The sequence below is a fragment of the Quercus robur genome, chromosome 10, assembly GCF_932294415.1.
Source record: "Quercus robur chromosome 10, dhQueRobu3.1, whole genome shotgun sequence".
NCBI classification, from domain to species: domain Eukaryota; kingdom Viridiplantae; phylum Streptophyta; class Magnoliopsida; order Fagales; family Fagaceae; genus Quercus; species Quercus robur.
Genome location: NC_065543.1, coordinates 50,216,734 through 50,230,297, shown reverse-complemented (window position 1 = coordinate 50,230,297; position 13,564 = coordinate 50,216,734). Strand labels below are relative to the sequence as shown.

Here is a 13,564-nt window from a genome sequence, read left to right as displayed (position 1 = left end):
TTGAGAAAGCTTACGATCATGTGAATTGGGAGGTCCTTCTAGATCTTTTGAAGAGAATGGGCTTTAGGGAGAAGTGGTGTAGATGGATTCGCACTTGTATTTTTACTGTCTAGTTTTCTATTTTGATTAATGGGGCTCCAGCTGATTTTTTTGGGAGCACGAGGGGTTTGAGATAAGGGGATCCGCTATCTCCAATGTTGTTTTTGGTCATGATGGAGGTCTTAAGTAGGATGTTGAAACGAGTTGAAGGTGCTGGCTTGATCAGGGGTTTTAAGGCTGATGGAAGATGGGGTGAAGGGGAATGTGTCTCGCATCTTCTGTTTGCGGATGATACTATTCTGTTCTGTGATGCGGAAGTGGAGCAGATCCTTCATGTGCGAATGCTTCTCCTTTGTTTTCAGGCCGTGACAGGTTTGAAGGTTAATGTCTTGAAGAGTGAGATGGTTTCAATAGGGGAGGTTAATAATGTTCATACCTTGGCAGAGATTTTGGGTTGTCGGATTAGGTCTTTGCCTATGACCTATCTTGGTATGCCGTTGGGGGCTTCCCATAAGTCCCCTTCTATTTGGAATCCTATCTTGGAGAAAATTAATCGGAAGTTAGCCGGGTGGAAGAAGTTGTATTTGTCAAAAGGTGGAAGACTGACGCTGCTTAAGAGTACGGTTTCTAGCCTTCCTACTTACTATTTATCTCTTTTTACCATCCCTTCGCATGTGGCTAATAAGATTGAGAAGATTCAGAGGGACTTCCTGTGGGGGGATTCGAAGGTTCATTTGGTGGGGTGGGATAAGGTGTGTGCTCCTAAGGCTAATGGTGGTTTGGGGATAAGGAAATTAACTACTTTTAATAGAGCCTTACTAGGAAAATGGTTATGGCGGTTTGGGGTTGAGGAGACTCGTCTTTGGAGGAGGGTTGTAGCTTTGAAGTTTGGGGAAGAGTGGGGAGGATGGTCTTCCAAGCTGGGTAGGGGTGTTCATGGGCGTGGTTTATGGAGAAGTATCTGAAAAGGTTGGGAGGTTTTTAGCAAATATATCCGGTTTGAGGTAGGGGTGGGGAATAGAGTGAAGTTTTGGACAGATCAGTGGTGTGGGGACTTACCACTCCATCTGTCCTTCTCGGTAATGTATGGGAATGCCACTAATAGAGAGGCATCTGTGGTCTCGTCTCTCGAACGGTTGGGGACCGAGGCTCGGAGAAGCTGGAAGGTTCTTTTACTTAGGGATCCAAATGACTGGGAGATGGGAGATGTGGATGAATTCCTTCATACCTTGGGTTCTAATTTACCTCAATCTGAGCAAGGAGACCATATGATATGGAAATTGTCGAAGAAGGGGGATTTTGACATCCGCTCGTTCTACGATAAGCTTCGAAGTCCCTTACCTATTATCTTTCCTTGGAAAGGTATTTGGAAGGTTAAGGCTCCTACGCACGTCTCTTTCTTTGTTTGGACTGCAACTTGGGAGAAGATTCTTATAGGGGACATTCTGCGGTGTAGAGGCTTTGATTTTGTTGACTGGTGCATTATGCGTCGTTGTAATGGGGAGACGGTGAATCATTTGCTTCTCCATTGTGAAAAAGCTTATCAGTTGCGGAGCTTGGTTTTTAGATCTTTTGGGATTTCTTGGGTCTTGCCAAGATCGGTTGTAGATACGCTTTTCGGTTGGTGGAATTGGTTTGGAAAGCACTCTTCTAGCATTTGGAATTTAGCTCCGCTGTGCCTAATGTGGTGTATTTGGAGGGAGCGAAATTGGCGAACTTTTGACGACAGAGACAAATTTGATGACCAGTTGCTTGCTTATTTAGTGGTTCTCTCTTTGATTGGTCTAGGGCTTGGGGACTCACCTCTAGTGATTCTCTCCCTTTGTTCCTTAGTTCTCTCCTTTGTAATTAGTTCTTTGTTGTTTTCCGTTTGTTTTCTTGTTTTTTTTTTTTTTCTTTCTTTCTGTTTGTTTCTGTTTGTTTCTTTTTCTGTACTCTCTGTTCTGCCTTATGTTTTCATGAGGTAGTTTCTTGAATATAAATCTTTCTTACTTATCAAAAAAAAAAAAAAACATATACCAATTTAAGAGTAATAGTAGATAAGGAACCTATGGGATCAATTTAATATTTATAGCCGACATAATAATATCTCAATAAACTCACAGTTGACTTGGATTTTCAAATCGGTATTAGAATTGATTGGATATTGTTGTGCCTATTCTTTAATATGTAATATATTGATATGACATGTTGGGATTGGTGGGTGTAAAATTTGGGTTTTACATCACATCCTTATAGAATTTAATCTCTCTCTCTCTCTATATATATGCTTGGTAAACATGATGTACTCTTTATTTAATAAAACTTTGATTACCTATAAAAAACAAATGATATATAAACTTGGTAAAATTTTAATATGCATTTAGTTGTGCTTATTTGTAAATGTATCCCATGCATATGAGAAAAAAAGAATACACAGGATAAATTTTAACGGAGACCAATCATATAAAGAATCTCTAAAAAAAGCAACTGGACTCCCTTAAAATGTATCCAAGAAATCTTATCACCTTCTTTCTTCAGCTTTGAATAAATATGATAAAAAAAAAAAAAAAATACACGGCCTCCATCTCCCAATCTTGAAAATCTCAGTGGAACCACAAATTCCAACTCCTAACTGTCTCGTGTGATGGAGGATCCAACACATCAGAAACTAGGTTAGGGTATTGATCCTTAAGTGGAAGATGATCAATAAACTTCAATAAGTTTGAGAAAGAAAACTTCTTTCAAAGTAGTTTTAGCATTTGAGACTGCTTGAAAGGGAATTAACTTTTCTTTGTTTGAAAATTTTTAGTGTATCTTTGAGATATTGCTAAGAAGGCTGATATGATAATTTCTCCTTTTCTGGAGTCAGAACCTGCTTTTATGCTTTTTATTTTTATTTTTATTTTTATAAATAACGTAAGAAATTTTATTAAGAATAACAAGCCAACCAAATAAATTGGAAATGTACTACAGTGGCAAAAATCAAGAACCCAGAGTACAAAGGTCAATAAGATTAGGGAGGTACAAACAAGAACAAGATGGCAAAACTAAAGTCCAATCAAGGAGAGTACAGAAGAAAAAAGACTTTATATCAAGGGTAGATCGTTCACAATCCGAAAATCATCTAGCATTCCACTCTTGCCATAAGCACCAAAACAAACCATGCGGCACAAACCTCCATAAATCTATATTTTGATGTCTACCGAACTTGCCCTGCCAAGAAGCTTACAACTCAATAACTTTATATGGCATAACCCAATAGATACCAAACAAACAGAATACCATAGACCACAGCTCATATGCTATAGGACATTGAAGAAGAAGGTGATCCACTGATTCCCTACACCTTTTGCACATATAGCACCAATCTAGCACTATAATATGCCTCTTCCAAAGATTATTTGTTGTTAAAATATTACCTAAAGTGGCAGTCCAAGAAAAGAATGCTATTCTAGGAGGAACTTTCGGTTGCCACACCATTTTCCAAGAAAGGATAGAAGAAGGGGATAAAGAGTGATAGAGACCTCGAACCTCAAAACCTTATTTGGAATGCAATACCGGTTAAAAATGGGTTTATTAGGAATATAGTCAGAGGTCTCATTTGTTTCGACGATGTTCAATATGTTGCTTTGTAGACTTCTTTCTGAAGCAGGTTGCATAACTGGGAAGTTGATACTGTGGAGTTTCCCCTTGACACTTTCCTAACCTTAAGTCATGGTGTATGGGATGACAAAAGGAGATGGCTTCTCAATGAATCAGTACTCCCCATCCCCCAAGTTATTAAAAGTTCACTTTACATCTATATTCCATAGAAGTCCCTGGTTCCCGCTAAACTGACCTTTACTGAAAATTTGTTAACAGTAGATCATTCTATCTTAAGCCTTTGGGTTTTGGGAGATGCCTAACAGAGGAAGTTGTTTTAATTGTCCAAAGGGAATTTTTTTTTGATAAAGTAGGGGACCTTTCCAAAGAAGAACCCGTTATGTTATTAACTGTCTCCCTTCTTTCTTATGTATTGTTGAAACCTTTTATGGGTGTGAACAGAAAGGTTTATACCTGAAATTGCAGTTCCTCAGAACTTTACTTGAGTGAACGTCAGCAACCAGATTCTTTACTGTTTCCAACTTATTGTAGCTTATAGATCGTTGTAGCCTCGGAGCTTTGTTGTGACGTACATCTAGTATACGTCTTGCATACTTGGTGCATTTCTTTTTTCTTAATAAAACTTGTTACTTATATTAAAAAAAAAGGTACATTTGGCTGACGCCTCTTACTTTTAGAAAGTTGGTGGGTGGTTGGGATTGTCATGCTTGCATTAGGAAGGTGTGGATTGTCCGGAAATAATCAAAGAAAAATAAGTAGAAAACCTTTTTTTATTTTTATTTTAAGTTTGAAGGAGCTGATGGTTTTGTTTTATGGTATTATTGATATGTTTGTTATCTTTGATTTTAAAAGTGATTTTGATAGTCATATATTGGTTTTCATTAATATGTACTTCAATTGTTGTGGCAAGTATTTTAATTTTTTATTATATTAATCTACAGGAAGCTGCTAGAAATAATAATGGGAAAGCTGCACATTCAGCATGGAGGAATTATGATGACTTCAATGAATATTTTTGGTTTACTTTCTTGAAAATTTTGTACTCTGGTTTGGTACCTAGACTTTAAATTATCTCGTGGCCTTATTTGCAATGTTTATGTAGGTCAAAAGCTTGCTTCGAGCTAAACTGGCCGATGAGGAGTGGGTCATCGTTCTTGTTGAGGCCTAGTAAGAGGAAAAGGGTGCGTTTGCTGATGATTTGTGGCCAAAATTTACCAATGTTTTGTATATTCCTTTTGTTTTTAATGATTTATGAAACTCAGACAAAAAAATCATTTTAAGGTTTTCCTTATTTTTATTTAGAACTAGGAATGGCATGGATTTGGTATTTAATATGGATACGAGGCATCTAATATACCTACCTAACTGAAAATTGATGAAAATTGAATTTGGCTGGACTGTGCACCCAGACGTGGGTGTTGGTAATTGGTAAATTATAGGATGATAATAATTGGCAACAAAGGGAGCTTTGGTCTTGCTTTTATCATTTAGTTCTGGCATAAAATGTTTATTGATTCTTTACCTCCTTTCACTTGACTTCTATTTATTCTTCTCTTTTTTAACCTTGAACTGGCAGACTGGTAAAAGCACCTTTGTTGAGCATAGGACGTATCTTCACTTATATCGAAGCTTTCATCGTCTTTGGATCTTTTTGGCTTTAATGTTCCAGGTTACTTTTCTACGTCCATGCATTACCAGTTGTGTTTACTTCTAGTTTAACTTATTCATCCTTAAGATAATGCTTGTTATCTTCTGTTTATTACAGGCTTTGACAATTATAGCCTTCAATGGAATTGGTAAGGGCCATGGGGATACTTTTAAGCTAATACTTAGCATTGGGCCAACATTTGCAATCATGAAATTTATAGAGAGTAAGTTGTTTGCCTCTGCCACATGCTTTCATGCTCATTTCTCATAAATTAATTTCAAATCTCACCCTTTATATATATATATATATATATATATATATATTTTAACTGGGTTATGTGCCACACAGGTTGTTTAGATGTCTTGCTTATGTTTGGGGCTTACAAAACAGCAAGAGCCATGGCTATCTCAAGGCTGGTTATTAGGTTTCTCTGGGGTGGCTTGAGCTCTGTATTTGTAACATATGTTTACGTGTGAGTCTACAATATGCTTCTCTGCGACATGCTTTTATGTTGGCAGCTACCAATACATGTCTTTACATTGTAATTATATATTGCTAATCTTGTTGATAAATGTACTACTTTGCAGGAAAGTTCTGCAGGAAAGAAATGACCGTAACTCAAATGATTTCTATTTCCGGATTTACATTCTTGTAGTGGGTGTCTATGCAGCTTTACGCCTATTCCTTGGACTTATAGTTAAAGTTCCAGCATGTCATTCACTGTCTGCAATGTCTGATCAGCCATTCTTTCAATTTTTTAAGTGGATTTATCAGGTATATTCTGTTCAATGCGTACCTTATTGAAATACTGAACGATTGGTTTATTGAGTGTATGATGAAATTTTAATTGATTGTTTGCTCTACCTTTTATTCTGCATATTTCAGGAGAGGTACTATGTTGGACGTGGTCTTTTTGAGAGGATGAGTGATTATTGCAGGTTTGCTTTTGTGCATAAGGAAGTTCAGAATTGGTTTTTCAAAACATGTTTTTTTATGTTTTCTTGTAGATAATGATATTCTACACACACACACACGTATGTATGGATGTATGTATGTATGTATGTATGTATGTATGTATGTGTAGATGATAAGTAATAGTTTCATAGAAAAGGAGAAGAGGGCAAAGCACTAGTAGGCTAGTACACGAGGAGCAAAGAGGATCAAGCCCCTCAGAATTTCATTCCCTCCAAATGCACTGTATTAGATGTCCAACTTTAAATCTCCATTTCCCCCTCCCCGTGAGACAACTTATACAACAAAATCCACATATCCAAACTTTGTTTTCTTTCAAAACCTTCTCACCAACATGCAAATTTGCCTTGCCATATTGTTCTATTCTTAATAAGCTGTATTGGCCGAGATGGAGCTTGGAAAAGTTCAAGACCTGCTGGCAATCTTTAAATTAAAGACTCTATGTTATCTATGTTTTATATTATAAAACAAGTGGACGTTGTCTAGAATGTTTTATATAGGCTCCTTATTGAGTTTTAGATGCTTATTATGTACGTTGTTGAAGAGTGACATTGATGCAGGGCATTTCAAGTAACTATATGTCTATATCCTAATCCACTTGTAACTAATTAGTTAGTTAGATGATTTCTTAAGCGTTAGCCTATAAGATTTAGACACTTGTCAACCATCTAGAGGTTGCCAATGCCAAACAACTAGTTTAAGTAGGAGAATGTAAGCTCTTTGTAAATCAATTTTTGATAATTGAATGAATTGTTAGCCTTTGTGTGCTATTTGGAACTGTGTGTTCTTGTAGAGGTACTTATCCACCTATCAATATGTTCTAAAGCAATTCAACCCTTTCATTTTTTCTGAACCATACACAAACAGCCCATCACATTCCCTGCATCAGACATCCAATCATTAGATGACAGGCACTTTCATTCTTGATCTGAGTCTTCCAATAGTGAATGATAAATGTGTCTTACTTGTCAGAATTCTTATTTTCCTTTTAGATGCTTATGTTTGTTTTTGGGACTGATAAATGTGGCCTTTTATGCTTGATCTTAACAATAATAAATCTGCACTTTTATTCTTGATCTGACCTTTGGGAATGATAAGTTTTTCTTACTTGTCATTATTTTAATTCTCTCTCTCTCCCCACCACCCCCCCCCCCCCCCCCCCCCCACCTTTCCCTCCCAAAACAAAATGCAGATATGTGGCCTTTTGGTTGGTGATCTTTATATGCAAATTCACATTTGCTTACTTCCTACAGGCAAGCATTGTGTTCTAACTTTATGTGGATATTTAGGAATAGGTTTATATAGCACCGATGTCCTTAGTTAATTTGTACTCCTATTGCAGATCAAACCTCTTGTGAAACCCACCAGACTTATTAGGACCCTTCAAAATTTGGCATACTCATGGCACGATTTAATCTCAAAGAGTAAGTTCATCACTATGATCTACCCTTTCATTTATTTATTTATATATTTTGTTGTTTGAAAGCACTACATTAATCAAATTTGAGTCAACATAACATTTTCTGTTACCACCTAGCATGTGTACCTTAGTGGTCAACATGCAAGCCAAATGAATGTAAAGCTTGTTCCTTGGTTCAAAACTTGTTATTTGCAATTTCATAATTTTTTACTTATATATAAATAAAAAAACCATTTTCTGGTAGCATTTTGACAGTGTAATGTCAAACAGAAATTAAGGAATGCATTGAAGGATTGGTTAATTTGGTAATGTACAAAGTAGTGACAAATGTGTGATGTAGATTGCAATATGATTATGCAACAAGCTTAACAGTACGTTTCTGGAAATATTGAGGTAAATCAATCAAGCAATGTTATCAACCTCTTTAGAAGCCAGGAAAAAAATGTTAGACATCAACCATTGTGTTGAGGTCCTACCTATAATATGAAGATAATGGTCTAGATGTTAATTTGGAAAGGTTTACATGGAAATTCTCAATAAATCTTTATAAGATAAAACAGTAGACAATAATAAATGGTAGATCAGTATACTATTAATAATTTGTCTCTATCCATATGTACTGATTGATCTACCAACTCTTGCTGTGTTCTTTCTGTATGCAAGTCTTCAAAATTCATAATGAAATTTTTTATTCATTTTTTATATGTATTCTCTTTCTTTTCCCATTTTCCTTTTCCTTTTATTGGTAATCTTATGTATACTATCTGTATTCTTGGGTTGTCTCTGTGTGTCTGTATTGATACTACTTCCTGGAAGAGAGAAAATGAAGATGACCTTTTCTTTTAGTTGAGCTTTGTTATATAGTGTTATGCCTGTTGCAATTAAATAATTTTAGTGTTTATCAATTTGTTCCTTGTAGATTATTCTTATTGACTTTACATTGAGAGTAGGCATTCTATAAGAATATTTTAAGTGTTGAGCTTACGTAAATTTGCATAATGATGGAAAAAGGGGTTGCTTATGAAGTTATTTTTCAGGGGAGAGTGAGAGAGAGAACTCTTTGGTTGGTAGTTATTGTTTGATATTAACAGATGCTATGTGTTTCTGACATGTTTTTTATTTTGGCAGATAATAATAATGTATTGACTATAGCTAGTCTGTGGGCTCCTGTTGTGGCCGTGAGTATTTTTCTTTAGCTTCTGTGTTTATGTATCTGGATATGAATTGAATATTAGGTGGCTGCCTGAGTGTTGCATTAAGCAAGGCAGTACCCTTGAGAAATCTAGGTTTAGATGTTGGCCAAAACAATCGCCTAGGGTAACTTGCCAAGGTATATTTGAAGTGCATTGCACCTTGACTGAGACGCTCACCTCCTGATTTGACTCAGCTATAGGGCTTTCTTATTCAGTGCCTATATAACTAAAAATCATTTTGCCTATATCATAAAAGTTTCCATCACCATGCATATAGTTTTGTACTTGGTCATATCTCATTTTTATATATTTTCTCTTTTCCAGATCTATCTAATGGACATTCACATCTGGTACACTCTTTTATCAGCTGTTGTTGGTGGTATCAAGGGTGCACGAGCTCGGTTAGGCGAGGTATAAATATATTTTATAATAATATATTTCCAACATTAGGGACAGATTCTATTTTTATTTTGTTACAAACTAAATCTCTTTTTACTGATGTCTTGATATATTATTCTCCTTTCTTTTCTTCAGAAATCTTATAGTGTTAATTGCTTCTTGTGATTTATATCAGATACGTTCAATTGAAATGGTGCATAAACGTTTTGAGAGCTTCCCTGAAGCACTTGTCAAAAATCTTGTCTCATCACAAGCCAAAGCCAGAAGGTAGTGTTTTATTTATTAAATATTTATTTTATCGATTACCTCTTCTCCCAGAATATGGCTTGATTTGAAATGCCACAATAATTATGATGCAGGGCATTTCAAGTTGTTGCATCCTAATCCGCTTGTGAATAGCTAGTTAGTTAGTTAGATGATTGCTTAAGCAATAGCCATAGGATTTAGACACTTGTCAAGCATCTAGAAGGCTCCAATGCCAAACAAATAGTATTATAAGTACCACATTGTAGTTACTTTGTGATTAGTTTTTGAATGCAATTACATAGATTAGCCTAGTGCTATTTTCAAGAGATGGATTTCTCTTATGAAGGTTTTGACTGTTCTAAGCAACTCTCATTTCCCTTAATCAATTCTAAGCCTAAACAGCAGCCCCCTTAGAATCCCTGCATCAAATTAACTAAGAGAGCCAAGAGCCTTGTAGCTCAAATTGCACCTCTGGGCATTTCCAATAGAAATGTCTAGTTTTTATTTTAAATTCCCCTTCCCCATTGTATCTTTTGAATAATCAAAAAATTAACAAAGAGATAAATATGGAACAATCTTCTTAAAATATCCATATTTTATATAAGAGGTGGCACATTTTCAAAAAAAATCTTGTTTACTTTTTCCAAAAAGAAAAGAAAGAAATGGTAAGGGTAATGTGCAAAATTGAAGAAGTATGAACTTTTATTTTTAGAATGGGTGCATATATTTTAGGAAGTTGAAAATAGGAAAGCAAGACATTTAAATTAATACAGAAAGAATATTATTTAGAACGTTTTATAAATGTCAATCATATTGTAAGGCCTATGAGCTTTTGCGCAATTGGCACATCTTCCTCTTGTAATCGTGGAATGGAGGGTGAGGTTGTGGATTCACGACCCACCAGGTGTGTGTATAAGTTACCAATAAAAAAAGAATGGTGTAAGGCTTGGAACTATTTGACCTTTGGCAAATATGCCTGAATCAAAATGGAAGATTAGTTTACTTGTTCTTACCTATCAATAAAAAAAAAAAACTTGTTTTGACTTTGATATCTATTGTTTAAATGGCTTGTGAATAAATATCGGCCATTTTCTCTATCATTCTTTTTAAACAAAGTCTTTCAATGTGTCTTTCCAGGATGCCCTTTAACAGTGAAGCACCTCAGGTGAGTGATTTCTTTGATGCTTTTACGGTTTTACTCATGTAGTAGCATTTGTTTTATTGTAGATGCATGAGGAAATTGTTTCAGTGACTTGGATTGTTTTCTGATGTGAAGGCACAATTATTTTCAGTTTGAAATTGGTTATTTTAAGCTTCATTGGAAACCTCTAGTGGTCCAAAAGCGATGGAACATTTGTTGGCAGCCCCCCACACCCACCCCCCCCCCCAAAAAAAAAAAAAAAAAAAAAAATGAAAGAAAGGAAAGAGAAATTTTTTTTTCTTATAGATTAGCTACAAGTTCTTTGAATTCAGACAATTCATATCAGATATCTCCCCTTTTCCAGTATGGCTCAAATATTAAAGAAACTTGAACTTTCACCATGTTGATGCCTATAACCCCGTAAACTTAGTTGGCTACTTCTGACCTCCATTTGAAGTTTTGAATTCTGATATGAAACAACAGCATGCATCAGCCTCTAAATCCTGTGATGTTGAAAATTTCCCATTGTTGAGACCAAAAAGTTTTATTTTATTTTAAGGATTTTATTAACGGATTACATAAGGGCATTTGTTTAGTAAATAAATTTAGAAACATTTTAATGGAAAGGAAAAAAGGAAATTGATTTTTTTGACAACTTTTTATATTTTCCATAAAAGTGATATCAAAATATTTTTAAAATGGTTTATTAACAAATGCCCTAAGCACATCTGCTAGCTAGACCCTTATTCTAAATAGGTAAAACTTTTATTTTCTAACAAAACATTTCTTTTTCTTTGGGATAATCTATGACATCTTTGTTTAAAACCTTTTTTATTTGGCTTTGTGTTATTATGTTTATTTTTTCTTTTTAGGCATCTCAGGATATGAACAAGGCATATGCAGCCTTATTTTCTCCATTTTGGAATGAGATAATCAAAAGCTTGCGTGAGGAGGATTTTATTAGTAACAGGTAGATCAACTGTTTGCCAAAGGAAAGAAAAATCTGATTGCATTACTGTAGTTTATGATTCTATTTCTTGTTTTTCTGTAATTTCTATTAATGTCATTTTTTCATTTTAATGCTCCCAGGGAGAAGGACTTGCTTTCTATTCCTAGCAACACAGGAAGTTTAAGACTAGTCCAATGGCCTTTGTTTCTTCTCAGCAGTAAGGTGTAGCTTATTGGATGTTAGCTGGAATGTTATTGGTTACTGACGCTTGTGGTTTGCTGAATATCATGTCTACTGAAATACATCATTTTTTTTTTTCCAGATCTTGTTGGCAATAGACTTGGCCTTGGACTGCAAAGACACACAGGCAGATCTTTGGAATAGAATATGTAGGGACGAATACATGGCCTACGCAGTTCAAGAGTGTTATTTTAGTATTGAAAAAATTTTATATTCCCTGGTTGATGGTGAAGGAAGACTTTGGTATGGATCTCCACTCATTCTTGTATTGTTTTGAATCTTTATGCTTCTAGTTTAAATTCAACCAAATTTGTAATAGATTTTGCATGCCTTGTATACTTAAATGTGTAATATTGATTATTTATTATTTTGATTTATTGGTAACCTCCTTTATGATAGGGTTGAGAGGATTTTCCGTGAGATCAACAACAGTATTTCAGAGGGTTCACTTGTCATAACCTTATCTCTTAAGCAGCTGCCAGTGGTGCTTTCAAGATTTACGGCGCTGACTGGGCTCCTGGTATGTGTTCTATTAACTATGTGTATCATTTAACTTGATGGAACTGATACTGCTGGGATCTATGCTAAAATTTTTTTTTTGATAAGTAAGAATGATATACATACAAAAGGCTGCTCTTTGCATGAAAAGCACAGAGCAAACCAGCATTTACAAGAAAAAGGAAAAAGAGAAGAAACAAAAGAAAACCGAGCAGCAGACTAATTACAAAAGGGCAGAGAGCTAAGAAAAGAAGGGAGAGAATCACTAGTTGTGAGTCCCCAATCCCGAGATTAGTTGAATAAAGTTCCACACTTCCACTAAAAGAAGCAAGCATTTGATCTTTGAAACTATCCAAGTCCTCAAAAGTCCGCCAATTTCGCTCCTTCCAAAGACACCATAGTAAGCACAACGGAACTAAATTCCAGATGTTAGATGAGTGCTTCCCCAACCAATTCCACCAGCCAAAAAGCAGATTTGGAATCGTTCTAGGTATGACCCACGAAATTCCAAAAGATGTAAAACCAAAACTCCACAATTGATGATGAGCCTTCTCACAATGAAGTAGTAAGTGATCCATCGTCTCCCCACAATGACGACACATAATGCACCAGTCCACAAAATCAAAACCCATAAGTTTCAGGTTATCACCTGTGAGGATCCTATTCCAAGCAATAGACCAAACAAAAAAGGAAATACGCCGAGGAGCCTTAACTCTCCAAATACCTTTCCAAGGAAAGACAACAGAGGGAGAATGTAGCAACTTGTTTTAAAATGACCGGATGTCAAGATCCCCATTAGTCTTCAACTTCCATCTCATCTAGTCTCCAACATCCATTAAAGGAATATTGGCTCCCAAGATACGAAGAAAGGTCACCCTTTCAACCATCTCCCAATCATTAAAGTCCTGAATGAAATGAACATCCAAACTTCTTCTCTCCCCTGCCCCCAGCCTTGTCAAAGAAGATTCTACAGAGGCGATCTATACTAATATACAAGCCATATTAACTCCTCTCTTCTTGTCTTTTTGAATGAGTTGGAGTAGGGGTAACCACGAGTCAGCTGGGTTCTGGTTGGGGGTCAAACCATCACTTGACCTGATCCGTGGAGAATCCTACCACTCACGATTGACCAACAAATCAGATGAAAACCTCTATATCCAACCTTCAAGTGAATGGTTGGATTTTGGCGGGTAGTTGGGTTCAAAACTTTATTCTAGCAGCACGAAAAAGGATC

The 13,564-nt window shown here is 35.8% G+C and overlaps 1 protein-coding gene across 4 annotated transcripts in view; it reads left to right on the top strand.

The window, feature by feature from the left end:
• LOC126703583 (callose synthase 10) overlaps positions 1-13,564 on the top strand; it is a 54,820-nt gene that overhangs the window by 19,904 nt on the left and 21,352 nt on the right. For 3 of the 4 annotated variants that reach the window (XM_050402548.1, XM_050402551.1, XM_050402550.1), the window contains exons 11-27: positions 4,566-4,642; positions 4,727-4,805; positions 5,201-5,293; positions 5,390-5,495; positions 5,621-5,744; positions 5,860-6,046; positions 6,158-6,210; positions 7,437-7,497; positions 7,587-7,668; positions 8,793-8,842; positions 9,182-9,268; positions 9,432-9,523; positions 10,640-10,667; positions 11,516-11,613; positions 11,733-11,814; positions 11,915-12,075; positions 12,232-12,352. In XM_050402548.1, the coding sequence (XP_050258505.1) occupies positions 4,566-4,642; positions 4,727-4,805; positions 5,201-5,293; positions 5,390-5,495; positions 5,621-5,744; positions 5,860-6,046; positions 6,158-6,210; positions 7,437-7,497; positions 7,587-7,668; positions 8,793-8,842; positions 9,182-9,268; positions 9,432-9,523; positions 10,640-10,667; positions 11,516-11,613; positions 11,733-11,814; positions 11,915-12,075; positions 12,232-12,352 (1,581 nt within the window). Of the gene's footprint in view, positions 1-4,565; positions 4,643-4,726; positions 4,806-5,200; positions 5,294-5,389; positions 5,496-5,620; positions 5,745-5,859; positions 6,047-6,157; positions 6,211-7,436; positions 7,498-7,586; positions 7,669-8,792; positions 8,843-9,181; positions 9,269-9,431; positions 9,524-10,637; positions 10,668-11,515; positions 11,614-11,732; positions 11,815-11,914; positions 12,076-12,231; positions 12,353-13,564 lie in introns of all 4 variants that reach the window. The other variant, XM_050402549.1, reaches the window with a different exon arrangement.